This window comes from Zootermopsis nevadensis, unplaced genomic scaffold, assembly GCF_977971745.1.
Source record: "Zootermopsis nevadensis isolate Lab colony 2312 unplaced genomic scaffold, Znev_1.0 Znev_ptg000024l, whole genome shotgun sequence".
Classification (NCBI taxonomy): domain Eukaryota; kingdom Metazoa; phylum Arthropoda; class Insecta; order Blattodea; family Termopsidae; genus Zootermopsis; species Zootermopsis nevadensis.
The window spans coordinates 19,773,894-19,792,932 of record NW_028259156.1 but is presented as its reverse complement, the minus strand read 5'-3'; the positions used below and the strand labels follow the sequence as shown (position 1 = coordinate 19,792,932).

The 19,039-nt window shown below is 47.0% G+C and overlaps 1 protein-coding gene across 2 annotated transcripts; it reads right to left on the bottom strand.

Annotated features, from left to right (window-relative positions):
* Positions 1-139: 139 nt before the first annotated feature.
* Positions 140-16,643, bottom strand: LOC110829959 (ELOVL fatty acid elongase 7). Of its 2 annotated transcripts, none has more exons than XM_022064232.2 (9): positions 16,501-16,643; positions 8,279-8,349; positions 6,784-6,974; positions 4,711-4,788; positions 3,675-3,731; positions 3,487-3,592; positions 2,956-3,092; positions 2,524-2,685; positions 140-2,272 (listed from the first exon to the last, which is right to left on the bottom strand). In XM_022064232.2, exons 2-9 carry the CDS (start codon positions 8,337-8,339, stop codon positions 2,138-2,140), a joined length of 927 nt encoding a protein of 308 aa, XP_021919924.1. In that variant the 5' UTR covers positions 8,340-8,349; positions 16,501-16,643; the 3' UTR covers positions 140-2,137. The 2 variants fall into 2 exon arrangements, with proteins under 2 accessions (XP_021919924.1, XP_087210942.1); XM_087354816.1 differs by lacking the exon at positions 16,501-16,643 and adding an exon at positions 16,371-16,393.
* Positions 16,644-19,039: the final 2,396 nt, after the last annotated feature.

Genomic DNA, 19,039 nt, shown 5'->3' with positions numbered 1-19,039 from the left:
TCTTTTTCAGGACACGCCAGTTCCTTCTTTTTACCTCTTTCTCCCAACTCTCGTGCTACTGCGAGAACCGAGACCCAAGGGATAGTACAATTATTAGCCATCTGTAATATCACAACACTCAATAATCGGAAGGCAATGGTTCACATTTTCACTGTCTTTATTCCAGATAAAGCACCTTATTATTCCGGACAGGTTAACAAAGTAAACACTCAAGACAATGGTTATGATATACCACAACTACCGCATATAATGTGGACTTACAAATACATTATCAAAAGAAATTGCCTTCCAACACACAAAAAGTAAGAGAAGGGATATGAAGTGATGGGAAAAAACAAAAGAATTAGAATCAGGGGCTGAACTTCGTGTTCTCATGGAGTGATCAAATAGAGTTCACATATAACACAGTAATAATTAAATTTACTAATTCAGTTTCTGTCAATTCTATATTATTGTAAGTTAACAAAATGCATCTTTAAAGCCAATTATTATTATTATTATTATTATTATTATTATTATTCATATTCAATGGTAGACAAAGAGAGTACAGGAACTGATATAGCATGAAAATCCCTTAAGAGCTTCCATTATGTTAGTAATATTTAAATTATGAATGAGCAATACAATCATGTTATCTGGAGTTCCCTACAAACATCAAACACTCTCATGGCTCAAACCCTTGACATCAATAAAACAGGACTTTCACCCTCACAGTGGACTGAACTGAACATCATAATCACAGAAGTGTCATTCCTCTAGTGAATGCAATGATTTTATCCTCTCACGTACTGGAAAATATATACACATATATTTTGTTATCTTTCTCATTACAATTTATATAATTACTTGTGAAGGAAGTGTCACACAATGCACATGAAGAGACTTACAGTGCTGAGTTGTCTGCTATAAACAGAGACACATATAAAAGTATCCTGCCACAAATTTCTGTTAAAAAAACAAATATTTTTTATTCTGAAAGAAGCTGTCAATGGTTTGAGGTCAGTCAGTATAGTGACTACCCATGGGCTGGATGACTGGGGTTCGATCCCCAACAGGGCAGAGAATTTATTTCATGCATAATCAAAATGTAGAATAGCTGCATTGTATTTTTGGTGGTCAATTAAGAAGAGCTTAAGTGAACATAAATTACATTTCACTTACGCCCTTCCTACTGAGCACCAAAGATGAATTCTGGTCCATATTTCATGTAACAAAGATTTAAATGTTATACTGAAAGACAGATGCATGCACATTCAAAGATGAAACACACAATCTTCACTATTCTCATTATCACGTAGGTAGCCAGACAACTACAACGTGATGCACAACATAAACAACAAATTATTTCAGAGCAATTTAGTAGAGTCCATTCAAAATTTTAGACTCTTTTAAAGGCACACTCTAAGCATATGCAGAAAGAGTATATGAAAATAATGACTATCACATTTAGGTATGCAGAAATGTTATAAATTCTCGGAAAAGGATGAAGGTTACTTTAAATATATATTTTAACAGAATATTGAAAATATGTTATTAAGACTACATTAAAACTGTCACATACAAACTTATGATACTCAGAAATGCACCCTGTGTTAATGCACATAAATAATTTGTAAGTCGACTACTTCATCCCATTCCGCATTATTCCGACGGCATGGTGCCACGAACAACTACGCCCAGAAAGTACAGGATTCATACGAAGAAATGATGACTTCACTGTCACATCCAATGAAAACAAACCACTGACAAAATCACAGTTTTTGGTTGTAGCCTTCAGAGTCAGCATCATAAACCGCAATCAAAATTTTCACGACCAACAAAACACAAAATGCCACATCATGCATGTCTCCTCATGAAACCTCTGTAAAAATTTAACTATTGAGACCACATAATACACAAAAGCGATTTTATCAGTGGTTTGTTTAGAAGCAAAAGACTTCTACCCACGTCACAGCTCACGTCACAAGGACACTGACAAGTGACATCGCCGATAAAACACAATGCTGATATCACAGTACAGTCACTTGCCAACAGAAGTTGTCACTGACAAGTACATCTCAACTCACTATCACGGTCTGCGAGTAGCACGCGTCGGTAGCATTTGGTTGTAGCGTGTCCCCTACAGAACATTCGCACATCACTTGCCCACGCCATTCACAAACGCTCTGTGCCGCGGCTCGGCCGTGTAACTGCTGGGCGGGGCATCGTGTTCCTGGTAGAGTCCGACGTGGCCGTTTAGTTTCTGCTGCTCGTTGAGTTGCTCAATGGCTTTCTGCAAAGACAAAAAATTCAGCCACTATATGAAAATGCTGTTAGTCCGTGTTCTGGGTAGAAATGTAATTAAACCCCTGTCTTGTATTTTGGTATGAAACAAACTACCCCCTGAATTTTCACACTGCCACTCACACACATGTTCACTTGTATTTGTAATGAAAGAGCAGACAAAAACAGTTCCTGTCATCTGAGCATTGTGTCACATGGAAGATGTCCAGAAAGCATTACGCCTATTCTTGTATTTCTTACTTTTCTTGCTGCCCTCTTTTTGTATGTTTGCTTGTAGAAGTCTGAGAAGAGGAAGTAGAACATCACTGCATGAAGACCGATCCACCAAACGAAGGCCTTGGGGTAGTTGCAGTCAATGAAAAGCAGCTGGAAGGCATGGACCATCACGAGTATGAACTGGACCTGAGGGAACATTATAACTTTGTTGTTACATAGTCATTAACCGCATATATTTATTGTGTTCCCAATTAAGATCAGAATTACTTTTAAGTAAATGATAATATGCATATTATTGTTTATAAGAATGCAAACCCCCCCCCCCCCCCCCCCCCCTCCCCTGTCACCAACTGTAACTCAGGTCTGTTGTGCACTCTTGAGTCACTCCATTTATTATATATGACCTCATTTGCTGTGCACAGGACGACAGCTGCCAGCAGTCGCATTCGCACATACCATTTGAAGAACAGTCAGGTACTTCTTCCACCAGATATATTTCTGGAAGTACGGCCCCAAGGCTGCAAGCAGGTAGTACGAGTACATGATGATGTGAACGAATGTGTTGAGCATTCCAAAGAATGAGCTGTGGCCGCCTGCAAGAAAACACAATACTGAAATATTTATCTGAGAGTCTAATCTGGAGTTTCTCATCAAATACAGTATCACCCCCCTCCCCCCACTACTCAGGCACACTCATTTTAAAATGGGTGCCAGGGGAATGCAGCGTTACAGTGAACGTGTTGTAACAGAGCTTTGCACTAGTAACTGCTCTTCAGACAATACTTGTGTACACAAAATATTGCCTTTAATGCTCGTTACGTTGATAAAATTGTGTTTATTTCAAATTATGAGCAGGCGACTGCTGAGGGTACAGTCCACAGCCTAATTTATGTAAGACTGCAAATTATATTAGCCTTCAGGATTACATAATATCACAACTCAGAAGACCACAATCCATGGGTAATACATGCTCTGTCATCTGCCTACCTGGTGTGAACTTAACTCCGAACCAGACGCTCAATGGCATGACGCCGTGGTGAATCACATGCAGGGTGGAGATGTGGTCGTTCTTCTTGCGCAGAACAAAGAATATCTGCCAGAGGAAAACAGACATATTACAATTTGTGAATACCTGACATGAGCATCGTAATACTGCCCGTACGTATTGTACTTACCGTGTCAAAGAATTCCGTGAACTTGGAAAAGTAGTACCACCAGCACCCTCTTGCCATCTGCAGCAAAACACATTCACGTGACTGACAACGCTTAATACAGACACATCGCAAATGTTTCAGTTCACCATTTTAATGCCTACTTCAGTGGTCTACAGAAACAAAGTTACAAGATATCACTTGGTCAAAACATTCACTGTCTTGCACTGAACCAGATCTTCAGCCCTCACAACTTATTTATTTAAGATCCATATTAATGTTATCCTCCCATGTGTACCTACATTTTCCTAGTGATCTCTTCCCTCCCAGTTTTTTGACAATAATTTTGTATGCATTTCTCTTGTCTCCCAATGCTCGCTACACCCCCGACAACCTATCTGGTTCAGAACACAAATCGCGGAGCCCCTCGGCACGAAATTTTCTCCATGCTACTCCCTCTCTGATCCAAATATCCTCATCAGCACCCCGTTGCCAAGCCACCCAAATCTATTTTCTCCTTTGCGTTAAGAGATCAAATTTCACAGCCACACAAATAATGGCGCATATTTCATCTTTGGGATTTTAGATAGCAGATATGAAAATGCAAAATTCTGAACTGTACGGTAGCAAGAACACCGAGAATTTATAACTGTCTTGATTTCAAAACCACTTGTGTGCCAACTCTAATTTCTACCGGTGAACCAACCAGGCCACTATGTCGTCACTAGCAACCTTTGACTGGGCAACTGCGTAAACTTTAAATAAGTACACAGAACAAAGTTCTCCTGTACAAAAAATGTGAAGGCTGATCTGAATGGTCTAGAGAACTGTTTGATCAACACGTTTACACTTTCAATACAGGTAACATCCTGGTGACAGGACGCAGCGTCACAAAATGCATTACTGTGGCAACAGCTAATTAACTGATCAACCAATTCAACGGTGCATGGTTTTTCTTGAGCGGTTTCTTCAGCCTCTTATGAGCCATCTGAATGCAGTCCATCCCTTTACACCCCCCACCTCCACTTGATATCGCAGACTGCACAGATGTGACACTTACCCTCATTGCTCTGGGGCTGTTGGAGTAGTCAACTGGCTGACATCTGTAGCTGTAGTGGAGCCACCCAGCGACCAGGCTCTGCGTACAGACACATGCGAAACTGGCTTAGCAATAATCTGGCTACTATTTATCTCAGTTTATTTCTAAAACATGGTATCCAGCACCAAGGTAATGAAACGATGACGATGATCTATTCTGAATACTTCTTTTGTCTTCAGTAAAAGGGCACAGAACAAGGAAACGTAATTATACCTCAAACAAATCTACACAGATGCAGAGAATCTCATGGCAATTGCTGATACCAGAAATTTAAGATGTATAAAAATTAAGTTTATAATTTTCTATTAAAAGTATAAATCAGTGCTTTTTTTACTAACTGCTCCTTCCATTCAACCTGCTTACGTATTTATCCACTCTAGAATCTAAAACAATCTGTTATAATAACAGACAACATCTTATAATAACAGTTTAATAAGGAATAATTTCGGACTGACCTCTCTGTGGTCACCGCGAAACTGTGACTCAAAATGAATGTCATTCCGTCTGAAGATGGCTCCATTTAGTCTGGTAGAAGTTCTTCATCATCAGGACGATGACTGACCCACTCATCACTCTGATGATGGAGGCAGCGAGGCCTTTTCAAACACCCGTGAACTTCTACCAGACTACTTGGCGCAACAACCCAGAAGACAGCCATCTTCAGACTCACTGCCACGAAAACCTCAAATCCTACTTAGAATGCCATTCTATTTCAACACAGTTTCCAGAAAGCTGTCGCTTATGTTCCGTCACATCCATACAAAACCAATGTTAAGAAGATTGTTATGTACCTTATTTTTCATTGTTTACAAAAGCTGAATTACAAGAAAACCGGATGTCTTAATCAGTTTGTGACGCCACAATTTAACAAACATCGAGCAAAGATGTAAACGTTGATGTTCTGCGTTGTGACGTCGTGTGGACTTACAGTTCGATACCAACGTTTCAGAGAAACATGCGGTCTCTTTTCAAGCCTGAAGATGTTTTCGTTTAATATCGGCATCTACTATGGGTCCGCAAAGTGTCGCAACCCAGAAGGAACATAATCGACGTCTTCGCTGTCACAAGAACCTCACATCTCACTCAAACAAAAGAATTTGTGTCCACTGATATGAGACGACTAGCGAGCAAACTATTCTCAGCTGCCACTTAACAAAATAACGTTAATAAGATAATAAACAGCAATTTGTTTGCACATTGGCTCTAAGTAAATCTGCATTCTTTGACATCTGGTGCAAGGCGAAATGAAAACTTTAATCAAAACTCACACATCATTCGGCGAAGTCACCTCTGCAAATTAGTCTGCCTCTGTTAAAGTACACACGGGACTTGATGGCTTAGCCGCCGTATGAAATGACGTAACACTTTGAATTCTGGCCAGGGACAGGCTCACTCCATTCCCTACAGTGTCTTAAAATAGGCCGTGGCTATTTCCTTCCACATTTTATACAACGTTAAGAATAGTCAGTAGTTGATGGAGTATCATTATTATTATTTAGTGTTCTGTCTGGCGACAGGTCCATATGAACAGGATCCTTCCATCCTTTTCTCGGACTGGGACCTGTTCATATACGTTCTTGGCAGATGATCCAGAAGTGGTTTGCCATTGCCTTCTTCTGTGTGTGAATGGAGTAATTGTTGGGATGCCACGGAGGAAAACTCCGTGTTGCCTAGACCACGGCCTTGCCCAACACAAGTTATAAATTCGGGCACCGCCGGGAATCGAACCCGAGACCCCAGGATTACAAGGCCAGCGTTCTGACCGCTAGACCACCGTGGCGGCGGAGTATCATACAACAACCAAATAAAGTCTGAGTTCTATTCAGGACTCAATTAGGTTGGGATCTCGGTCTAGCTTTTATCGCCGGAAGCTTCCTTCTATTCCGAAAGTAAGCGACACTGCTGAACCAGCTGGAGAGGTTATTTAGTGTGGATTAAGGTTAAAGGCTGTCCATTAGTTTGGCTGGAGTGACTGAAAATGCCATGCAAAGTCGTCAGTCAAGTCCTCTTCTCCTTAAGGGCAAAGGATGTTACCTCATAGAAAAGCCACGCACTGAAGATCACTTGCACAAAGTTGTAGACGATGAGTACGCGCCTAAGGTTCATTGGTTTCCTGTGCTCCATGATCCTGGGGCCCAGCACCTTGACGAAATACGCGTAGCTGAGGCAGATCGCCAGCGTCGGAAAGGGACTGCCCATCAGCAACCAGTCGTTGACGCGTGGATCTGCGGACAATCAGACGCCTCACTTAACAGAGCAGATACGACGAAGTTCGAGGGACTGGAGCTGTTGAGCGGCGGAAAGGAAGAGAAATGTAGATATTTTATGCTCTGAATGCAAACACCAGTCGAGGGGCGCTTTTTGAAACGCGGTTCTCGGCACATTTACATTATTTTGTCCGCAGAAGACACGGAAATGAGTCTTCTGAGTTGCTGCACCATGCGGTCCAGTAGAAGTCTACCAAAGTTTCAGAGGTGTTTGCTAAGGCGCTCAACGACGGAGAAGACGGCCATCTTCGACTTCCTTCAAATAAGAAAGAAACAGCAAGCCCTTGTTCGTCGGAGCTTCAAATGCGGAAATACTCAACAGCTTATTAATAAAACATTATTAAAACGGTCTGTGACCTTTGTATCGCAGACAGAAATTTCATCTCTGAGTAACTACAAGTACGTGCTAAGTGATCTTGGAAGTGACATTTTCATATACGTTTTGCTGCGAAGTGCAAGAACACAGGTGAATGGCCCGTGTTCATATTCTGAGCACTAGAACTGAAGTTAGGTGTTTGACGTATACACACATAATTGAGAGACTGCATTCTTGTACCTGAAACATGAAACTAGCAGATCTTATGAACACTTCCATAACATTTTAATAATATCCCACAAGGAATTTCAACTACAGCAACACGAAAGAGCTGCCTGACCGGAAGCGAACATCATGACACAAATCAATTAATTACTGTGTAAGATTTGAGGTTCTCACAGCGGTGAGTGTGAAGATTTCTGTCTTCTGGGTTATTGCGCTGTGTAGTCTGGTCGATGTTAACCAACGTTTCAGAGGTCATACTGCCTCCGTCATCAGGGCGATGATCGCCCTGATGACGGAGGCAGTATGACCTCTGAAACGTTGGTTAACATCGACCAGACTACACAGCGCAATAACCCAGAAGACAGAAATCTTCAAGAAGAACGATCTCGATCATTTGTGTTGTCTTGAACGTGCGACACCTTCAACAGGGAAACATCGAAGGGATCTTTTAAACAAACTTAATTTAATAAACTTTATTTCACTTCGAAATCAAAACAGTGAGAGAGAGAAAAGATTGCAAAAATTCTGCATTATCAACTTTATCAGGGAATTTCTTAATTAGCTGAGTGGCTAGCAGCTTCTCAGTCAATGCGAGCTCTGTTCTGCTGTATAATTGTCAACAGAGTGAAAAAGAAATTTCTAGAAATTACATTTCCTTCTTCCAGAATAACAATCACCTCGTTCCAAAGAACGGCGCACGTATTCTTAAAATGGAACTCACCGCTTTTGTTGTTCATGATGTCGTGGTACCCATCTATGAGAGTTCGTACCAACTGCGCCATCTTGCTGTCACTGCAACACAAGCCCAGAATGCATCACAATCTCTTGTTAACGAGGGGCCACTTCTCAGATCTGTCCGCAAAACAAGTGGAGGACGCCTTAAAGTAAACGGAACTCGATCTCCACAGCCTCAGCTGTTAAGGAGACAGCGTGCGATATAAACGCAAAGTTAACAGAGACTTGCGACTGTACGCGTACGATACTACATATTACACTTTGCACGTGGTGAAGAAGAAGAATGGATTTCTGTTGTGTAATGATGATGTATCAACTGAAGGCATTATACAATACTGCGTGAGGTGTGGCAATGTCCATTACATGAGCAGTTGCTGTAGAGAAAGAGTGATGCCAAGTGGGCAAGAACCACTACAAGAGCCAAGTGTCATTTCAACAGGAAACGGGCACAGGCACTGGATTGACTGCGCATATTATAATAACTGTGAAATGAAAGGAATGTTTAACAAAATATCCTGGTGCTGGCAGAAACAGATTCATCAACGGATTTCAATTAAATTTGGTATACGGATGGGACCTACCCTGAAAGTTGCCACTCAAATAAAAGTTGAGCTTTAAGGCAGCCACAGATCAGACGAGCCCTGCGTCTTCTGCATGGAGCAGACGTTAAAGCACCTCCGAGCGCGATTCTCCTGCGACGGGACTGTACGCCACTGCCGCTCCACGCACATCGTGAACAGAGTATAAGCGCCATTCCCCTCCAGTGAATGCTGTGTCTAAAACCTGTGGTCAGCGCTTTCGGAAGCCTTTCATTTCACTCGCAACACCTGCAACGTTGCACTTGGTTGTCGATCCACTGAGCAATCAGAAAAATCCGCCGCCGAATGAAATGAATCGGCCTCATCCTTCCACATCCGCTGTTTTACTGTGTCAGGTTTCAACTGCTCACGGGTGTGCCAATAAAAGCGTCAACACTGCACCCACTGCGGGCTAGGCTGGTCACCGAAATTTAACGAAAAGATCCCCGGAGTCAGCGAGTTCGTATCGCGTCCCGGAAGTCGTCTCACGGAGAAAGACAAACACGGCGTTTCATTGGAATGTTCCACCAGTAAACAAGGATACAAATAAAAGTTTCTGACCTTGAGAATGACGACGAACCTTGATGCAAAACAAAAATAATCGTTGAAAGGGAAATTGAACTTTCGTATGCCACGTTTACTCAGTCCGTCAATGCGTTTGTTTCCTCGTTCAAATTAACATACAATAACGCAATAAAAATCGCGAATTAGTGGGGCAGATGGACGAAGTGAGAGAGTGAGTGGCCTTCAGACAGACTTCAAGGCGGCTCAAGGAACGACGGGAAACAAAATCGGCGAAATCAAACTTCGCTGCGATAATGGAATATAGTTCATGTGCTCGTTGAATTGCAATGAACATGCCGATCCGCCCCTTTTCAAAAACACTCCGTTCGATGTTGCGCACGAACGCCGGAAGAAATAATAATAATAATAAAGAGGAATCAAGGTAAGGCTCCTCCACGGCACTGGGACGTGGCGTGATTGATCAGCAGAACTGGGCACTCGCATCTGAGGAGCTTTGTCTCCACGTCTCCATGCGCCTTTGGGATGGACTCAGCATCGAGGTCAATTGCCCTCATCACCTTGGCTGCCCCAACAGGAAGGAAGTTGTGCTCCTACCAAGGCTGCGCGAGGACGCCGGGTCCGACAGGCAACATCACAACTACGACACCAGGCGCGTTACTCATTTCACGACGCCGTATCAACTGCTTGCAGTGCGGAACATGCGGGATTAACGCGGCCACTCACTCACTCACTCGAATCCACCGACAGGGTTTTGACCGAGCGGAGCCCGACCTCCACTCAGAGCTCAGACACGGGGGCAATTCTGCCCTCGTTAGGCCCGCTCGCAGCCTCGCAACTTCAGTGGGCGGATTTGTGTCGTAATTGGCGTGTGCAAAGAGGTGCTTGGGCGTCGTTGCCATGGTAACGACGGCAACTGTTGATGCAAAGTTACGACACGAAAGATTGGGAAACTGATCGCACGTGGGGCAGGACTTGCTCCTTTGCGCCAGCTGACAGTCGCTCAGCTCTTCAACAACTTCTCCAGCCCCTTATGAAACCTGGAGGGTCATCACCGTGTTCGCAGGACGCGGTCCTTTATGCATCCTGAGTCCGACGAATCCCGTTCACATCCTATTTAATAAACACCCATTTTAATATTATCTAATTTACACCTCTGTCTCCCAAGCGCTCTCTTGATTTTAGGCTTACAATTAAAACTGTGTATGCTGCATGTCCGGCCCATCTAATTACCCGTTATGTTACTGACTCATAGCCCTGATGACGGAGGCAGCAAGCACCTCCGAAGCGTCTACACGGCGCAACAACCCAGAAGACAGCCATCTTAGGACTCAAACCTCAAATCCTACATAGCCTAGTTTTGTTTCACTGTGCGTTACGGGACCTCTGCTCGTAGAGAAGGCAGGCAAAACGTTCAAGTGGACCTTGGCAATGTCAGCACTTCACATCCGGTTTGTAAATGTCTGCGTCCGCGTTTCGAGCCGAAATCTTGCAGGGAAGTTGAAGATTCGACGCACTCAGCCAGAAAAGTGACGCGGTGAAGCTGCACGTGGCTACCGACTCACATGACACGCAAGGAGGTTCAGCACAGTCATTACAAAAGCCTGGCACTGCTTCTTGCAACAAACACATTCTAGCAGCATCTTTCACAGAGCAAGTTAGTGCAGCGGTAACAGTCGGAGTGCAGACTGAGGAAGGCGTCTCCAGCAGAACGACAATCGGACTTCGATCCCAGCATCCAGCTTAATGTTACCCCCCCCCCCCCAATCTCCAACCCGGTGGTTGAAACGGCAGTCCTCGAAGAGATTTCCTCACCAAAATTCTGCACGTATTCCGTTTCTACTGCAAGGTGACCCGTGCAAATTGATGTTTTGCAGAGCCTATTCCGAGCTGCCCACTTAAATGCACTCCGCCTCCTTCCAAATCCTTGCTAATTATCACTCATGACCATTTTACCGATGCTAACACCGCGGACCGCGCTCCGAGCAAAGCGTCGTCCCACGTAACAAAATCACGTGGCGTCAAACCCGTCGCTGGCTCAACAAAATCAGCACAGCTTCCACCTGCAAGGTGAGGGCAGCAGGAACTGTTAAGGCCAGAATTGAGCGTTGCCAGCGGACGCACAGCGCACTGCGAAGCCACCACGTGCCTGGCGCACGGCGTTTCGTAACGCCTAATCAGCCCCTTTCGATTGTAAGCCACTGATCGCCTTCGAGCGATGGGCGTCCGACCTCATTAGCCTTTATCTGAGGGCTCGGCACTCAACGATTATCAGCATAAAGGCGAACCGGCTCTGGGCCGTGACTGCCTGCAGCTTCTGATACCGAAGCATTTGCGTTTTCGCCTTCCTCGGCGCAGACGGAATAGGACATCAACGCAACATTTCAGTCGGAAAACGTGACGCCGGAAGACCTAGCTGTAGATGCTGGGATATTATCAAAAGCGGAAGGTCGAGAGGCCTTCTGGTTCTACAAGAGGTGGAAAAGTTCTTGGCAGCTACGCGACTATCAGCTTGTCATAAAGTACCTGCTCAATGCTAATCGTAATTGTACATTAAGGATGGAAGTCGAGACCTGCCGACCACGGAGTAAAATCAATCAATTACACAGTTCAAGTCGCTACGCAGAAGAACGAGCCCGTGTTAACGCCAGGATTCTGCACTGGACTCCCCCCCCCCCCCCCCAGGCTTTCTTTTGCAGCCTGAAAACTTGCCTTGTCCTTACCTGCTCTCGCTTGCACTTCACTGACGTCATCGTCGTATTTACGTCCGAGTGCCACCGACATATTTGTGGAAACAATTCGACATTTTGTGCTCAAAACCTGTTCTTCGTCACCCCTCGACCCAAAGGCCATCCGTCTCAGTTTCCAAGTTCTGATCAATGTGCACTGTCATTACTAACATCATCCATAAAAGTAGTAGACAAACAAACGAACGAACAAAGAAGGCCTTCAGATATCTCCTTCCAGGGAACACCTGCCATTGAACGGACAACCCACATTTGACTTTCCTTATTGAGCAAGGAGAACGGACATCCTACCGCAACGTCAGACGTTTCGGTAAAGCAGTATCGACATTGGCCAATCGGTCACCGGATCTTCGTCCGAACTCAGATTTGTAAATGTCGTCTCTGCACTGCAAAAGAGCAAGGACGGAGCAGCGAGTAGGTGCGTGACCTACCTGATCCCCACCCCGAAAACGTTACGACACTCGTCCCTGTCGACACAAGCACGTGTTTCATCAAGGCGGACTGGGACTTCGTGGATTTCCCTTGCACTTGCAAGATCAGTCGTAAAACAAACAACACTTGAAAAGCTGATAGTCGCTCAGCTGGTTAACGGAACTGAAATGCCTCGATAAGAACACATTCGATTTACCTCATGGCCCTTCTTAATCGCGCGCGGGGTCTGCGACATTTCGAGAGCCGTCGGCGGAGGCGAAGACGGGAAACTGTAACACGCCTCCGGCGAGGAAACTGACCTACATTAAGCGACGCACATGATGTCGCAATTAGGAACCGGTATCTCGCAGTGCGCAAAAACAAAGTCAGAACGTCAATCATTACGAACAAAATCGGGTAACGCGCGTGACCACGCGGCACGATCACAACACGCAAGGAAGGAAAGACGACGAGCTGCATTTGCCTCGCCAACACTTTTCTGCCAAATTACCGAAACTACGCACCGATCCATTGCGCAACCGCGCGACTTCGTCGTTCAATGTAAACAAACCGACGCAGTATAATGCGACTATTTGTAACCGGCAGCTTTCCGCGTTGCTTAACGCGAGCGGGTCTGAATGTCGTTTCATTACAACGCAATGCAATAACCTACAAGGCCGTAGAAACTCGGCTCCACGGAACGCATCGCCGTGTGAACGAGACTGCCCGACACTTCGGAGGATCGGCCAGCAAATTCCAGTTACAAGATCGTGCAAATATTTTTAGCCCATCGGCAGGGGCCTGAAGCTGACTACTCGCCCTCGTCTGCAGCAATGCCTCCATCTCCCCCCCCCCCCACACACACACGTGTCCATGGCACGTGGGGCCAGAATGAGAGTCACATTTGAGAATTCTCTCTCAACCCTAAGAATCCCAGGCGGATTTATGGTCCCCAGTATTTCACAATGTTACAGTTTCTATTAAGCAGCGGAAACTACGGTTGCACATGGAGGCAGCACGTTCCTACGAGACTACACGGCGACACAACCCAGAAGACCACAATCAGCTTCTCTTGAAAGCCGTTGAGGAAGGCGCAGACGAGCGACTGGCGTCCGAGGTCGAAATCCGCCACGGATTTTCTGGGTCGAATCTCGAGGACCGGGGGGGGGGGGGGGGGGTTGAAGAAAAATGGCGCTCGCAAGTGAACACGTTCGCCATTTTCAAGATAAGGAAACGGAATTACGAAATTGTCGGAAACGTCGAAGGGGTGGGGGGGCAAACTGCCAAAGAGCACGACAACGCTGAGAGCAGGAAGGACGCTTGTGCGGAGAGAAGGTTTCGGAGAAATATCTGCCTCCATCTTCAGGGATGAACATTGCTATAGAGGTCCACGCACAAGACGAGCATCGACATGTCCTCCGCGAGAACCTCGTGTCTGACCTCGTGGCTTCAGTTCGAGGTCTCGCTTTCGCCTTGCCGACGTGAACGACCCTCTCACTTTTCGCGTCAAAGTTCTCCCGCGAGGAGCACAAGTCCGCCTTACGTGTCGCGTCCCCGACTTCAGAATCACCTGGAGTTTGCAACTGTAAACGGATCTGAGCCGGTTCGCAAGGAGTTTCATAGGTTTGGACGCCGTTCTTCTTGTGGGGTCGCTTCGGGTTCGGTAAAATTAACCGGTGGTATAAATCCCAAGGAAGCCAGAAAGAAATTTTTGCAAACACGAGCTTACGAACTTCAGGCGAAAGTAACGATTTTGCTAAAACTGCTGGCAGCACGAGAGGAAAGGTTCTCAACTAGCAACCGCATTTCGGGGCTGCAAGTTTTTTGAACTCGGATCATTTTACCCTGGCCCGCGGTTCGGACGATTTCTGGTTTGCTTCAAAGACGCTCGCTGATTGACAGGCGAAGAAGCGATTAAGGCACATCACAGCGAGAGATTCTTATCTGACGCGCGTGACCAATGAAGAGAGTCGGACGTGCGGCCGACCCGACGGCTGGAACGTGCGCTGAGAGCACGTCAGTGAGCCACTTTCAGTTTCAAAAGCGTAAACGAATTCGCTGTCACTCTCCGAGACCTCCGATGCCGCACGGAATTCTGTCTTGGTCCAAACGGTTTTAAAATTCGTGTCAGTAACAACTAATTAACTCACAGTGACACTGGATTTAGAAGCTGATCGTCGCCTTTCACACGATCCAAGGGCTGATGACCGTGTTCCCAAGATATCGCCAGTGAGATGCATTTTAATATCATCCTCCCATATGCGCGTCGGTCACCTTATCGTCTTGCGAGCACAACAGTGTGCATGCCCCACCCACCTCAACCTCCAGGGGGCAAAGCGCCTCGTTACGTGAGGCACTACGGCGGCGAGTACTCAATTTCAACACTCGTCACGACAAGCGCAAACTTGCTTGTTCAATTGCGAAAGAACCGAGTGTTTCGACAGTTGTTTGTTCTCAATTAAGCGCCTCAAACGGCCTAATGGTCTGAGCACACACCGATGTATGCATAACCCTGACACGCCACTGATCGCTTTAAGCACCAGCTACCGAAACCACGGGAGAAATTCCTTCCTCAATCATCCTGCAAACAGACTCAACGACCTCCTCCTTCGACAGCTGATAGTCGCTCACCTCTCAGAGTCCGCCACTGGGGTTACCCTGTATGGGGGATCAGCCCGAAGCTAGACAATGCAGAAAACTGCCGAACGACACCACGCGATTACCCTGTGAATAAAAACAGCAGGTCCTAAGCGAAGCAGACTTTTTTACAGGTGCATCGACGTTAGAAACGAGAAATGTCGTGCGTCCTGGATGAACTCGGGACGGCTACGGAAAAGAGGTGTGGCGTCTGTCTTTGATTTAATCCACTTCGACAGAGATCGGCCGCTGAGGCGACACCCGGAGGCTGCGAAATTCAGCTCCGACCGACGTTTCGGAGGCTGCCCCGTCGCCTTCAAGTACGAAAGCGTCAAAATATTATCCTTTCCTTGTTTTGTTATCTAAGCGAAGTAAATTCTCAGAAAGGCAATGACGAGAAATGTTCAGACACTACTGACGCCTCGGCAAGGTTTCTTTAACGACGCCAATTACGGAACACCACGCTCACAAGAGTGCGCCACTGAACCCTGTCCCGAGTGATACGAATGCACTCTGCACTATTTATTTAACGCCCATTTTAATATTATCTTCGCCCGTCTCTCCTCTCCGCACGACGAAGAACGGAACACACTTTGCATTCCACAAATTAGTTTCCAGTGAAACAAAACGATAATTGCAAAGGCCACTTCGTCCCGCACGATTAAAATTTGTTGCGGTCCGCGGAAATAATTCCGGAAAGCAAAGAGACTCCAAAGCTCCTGGAAGTTCATCATCCGGCGTAATTTTCAATTCGTTTGGTTTCGGACACGGCACGATTTTAATTACGCTTCGAAAGTTAACAAATCCGACTAAAAAAATAGTGTTGTAATTTACATAAGAATGCACTTTACGAGTAAGTGGTGTCTGCGATTTCCGATTGCCTTTCCTCTCTTACTGGAACAGGTTTGCGCCATTTCAGCATAAATACCGCGACAGATATTGCCCGCAAGGGCCCAGTTCGCATTCCGACCGGTGTCTGTCAACTTCCGCTGCCTCTCGGGCCTAATGAAAGCGAGGTTGGTCGCTCCGACGAAGTGAGAGAGAATACAGAGTGTCCGTGAAGCCCCCCGTTCCTTAACTTTCGGCGATAAATACGACTTTGACTTCAACAACGCACGCGGGGGCATCCCCCCCGACACACGGCGAGCTGGAAACTTCGGAACAAGGGCGTAGCACCACTAACCTGCATTTCTTTTCCCCGTTTTGAAGCAAGGAACAGCGAGACGGATCGAGTTGGGAGACTGGGGAATCCCCTGTACGCGAAGACGAGAAAAGGGAAACAGCGACTGGCCGCTCCTACAAAACTCGCTTACCTTCACTCTCACTTTCCTCGAGGTACAGTGGGGTCGGTCGCCCGCCGTATTCAACTCTTGAGGCCACTGGACTGCGCCGCGGCCAGCATTTCGCCCCTATAAGTAGCCTACCAGCGAGACAGGGGCGGGGGGAGGGGGGGGCTTGCGCAACCGCTGGCTGATCAGAAGTGGGCGGCGGGACTCGGCCCGCGCACCTGTCGACTCGTCCGGAGAGGCACCGCGCTCAAGCAAAATGTGCGCATCGGTACCTGCGGGCAAGAGCACATTTTGTAGACCAAGGCATAGATGGGACGGATTCTTTTTTTAAATAGTGCGATCATAGTCCTGACGATGGAGTCAGAGAGGACCTTTGAAACGTAGATAAAGTTCTACCGGACCACGCGGCGATACAACCCAGAAGACAGCCGTCACCCGTCCCTCTTTTGTCTTACGGGGGGGGGGGGGGGGGGGGGGGGGGCAGGAGACGGAACTGCGGCCTACCCCAGAATTCGTCTTCGGTAAAGTTCTCTGCATTTTCTGTCTGCCATTACCTTCCTCGCTCACAGAAACCGGTCGCGTGACGAAACTTTCTCACTGGTTTGGCGCTCTCAATTGCCTTCACGGGGCAGAGTCCTTGAGAAGCTGAGTCGTTCACCTCCTCAAAAAATTCGTCGGCTTCTACGAAAGATCGCGGATGCTCACGGCCGCTTTTTTTTTTTTACAAGAACTTGCCACGGGGTTCCGTCCTGAGCCAGATCAATCCAATCCACACGCCCCTTCTTTGCAACTCATATTAGTATCATCCTACCATCTACATTCAGGTCGCAAATTGTGTTTTCCCGCGTGGTGGTTTGTTTCCCACAATCCCGTGCAAGCAACTCAGCTGATTCGTCGGAATCCCCCGCCCTCAATAGGAACGCGTCCGGTGACCCGCTTACGAAAATCGACGGCCAGAATCTTGATTTCGCAGTAACCTGCCCAGTTGATATGCCACTGACTCCACAGGCGCCCCATGGAAACCAAGCGATCTGCTTCGCCCGTGAAAGCGTATGGAGAAGTGGAGGGAAGCTCCACGCCTGGGGATTCTAAGTACAGCAAGTGAATGGGTGGTGCGACCCCGCTGGGACGCGAACCCAGGCATCCCACATCACGGAAGTATGAAAATTACTGCAATGACTGGACGTTATTTGACACCTCTGTATCAAGCACTGAGCTGACAAGGCCACGAGCCGTCAGGAGGGATTTTCACACGCGTCACGATCTTTGGCCATCTGTGATTAAAAATTGTTAGCGAACTTGTGAAATGCAGAGGCGGTCAATACGGAGGAATCAACGCAAAGAATTAACGTCTGCGGGTTGTTTACACAGCCACGGGGCACGGGAAGACATCCGTGTTTCATACATGCGCCTCGATTTGGATTTCCCACTGACGCGGGTTGCGGCAAACGTAAATCCAAGTTCCGATGCGCTGCAGTCGGCTACTGCAGAAAGTCACGTGCGGCAAACGTTTGCGGACGCGGATATTCCCCAAGGGGGACGGCGCCCCGGTCCTTCGACCCCGGCTCATCGGAAGGACGAAGTTCGAGCAGAAGGGACGAGACGGGGGAGTCAGGATCGCTGAAATAGGCCACGCCCTTTAAAATTCTTCCCACCACGTCAGGTGTCGCCGGGGTCGTCAGAGGGACCCCTGACAGCGCTTGACCTCGCTCACATTGAATTCCGGCAGTTGCCCCCCCCCCCCACATTCAGGAACATGGCGGCCGAGGTTAATTCTCACTTCATTCACGTCTGGTTTGTGAAACGACGCTGCGTCAACTGCGAAGTTACTCCGCGGCTAATGAACTGCCTTGTCACGTGGGAATGACTGGAGGCGCCGCCTGGCAGTCTGCATGGAACGACAGAGTAAAACCACGAATGACTGCAGAACGAGCAAGACGGCCATTACCACCTTAGCAGCCGGAGGCGAGCCCCAGGTGTCCCGTTGAAGGCTGCGGTAGGAATCCGAAGGTTCAACGCCATTTGAGCCAACCCCCGACACTGGGCGCCTTCCAGACCGAGGCCCCACCCCTCCTCTTCCACAGCCTTGCTTTGTTTAACGATGCTGTAGCAACAGCGTCGAATGACGAAGTCGTCCAGGTTCTCTTCAGGCATTACAAGACATGAAGATCAGTCGGCAGTCATCGCGTTGCTCCGGCAAGTAGCAATTTGGAAAGAGGGGCCCCAAACAACCGCAGCCACGACCTCTCTTCTCCAAGGGCGGAGTCGGCCACCAGAAACTGGTTCTGAGTGCCGCCCCCGCGTTTCCACAAGAAAAGATTCTTCTCAGAAAGGTCATGGTGACGTATATATATATAACATCTTATTTAATTCTTCGTAGATGGCAGGACATGTTCGTTTTGACTAATCTCTTCAAACACGAGATATCTCACGTGAAGGGTTGAAGCTCCCCTTCCAGCGCGTCTCACACAACCAGCCACAAAGGCGGACATAAAAGGGGGCATTTCGCCGGGACGACACGAAGCGCAAAGAGCGTTAATGACGCACAGAAAGCGAGGAGTCA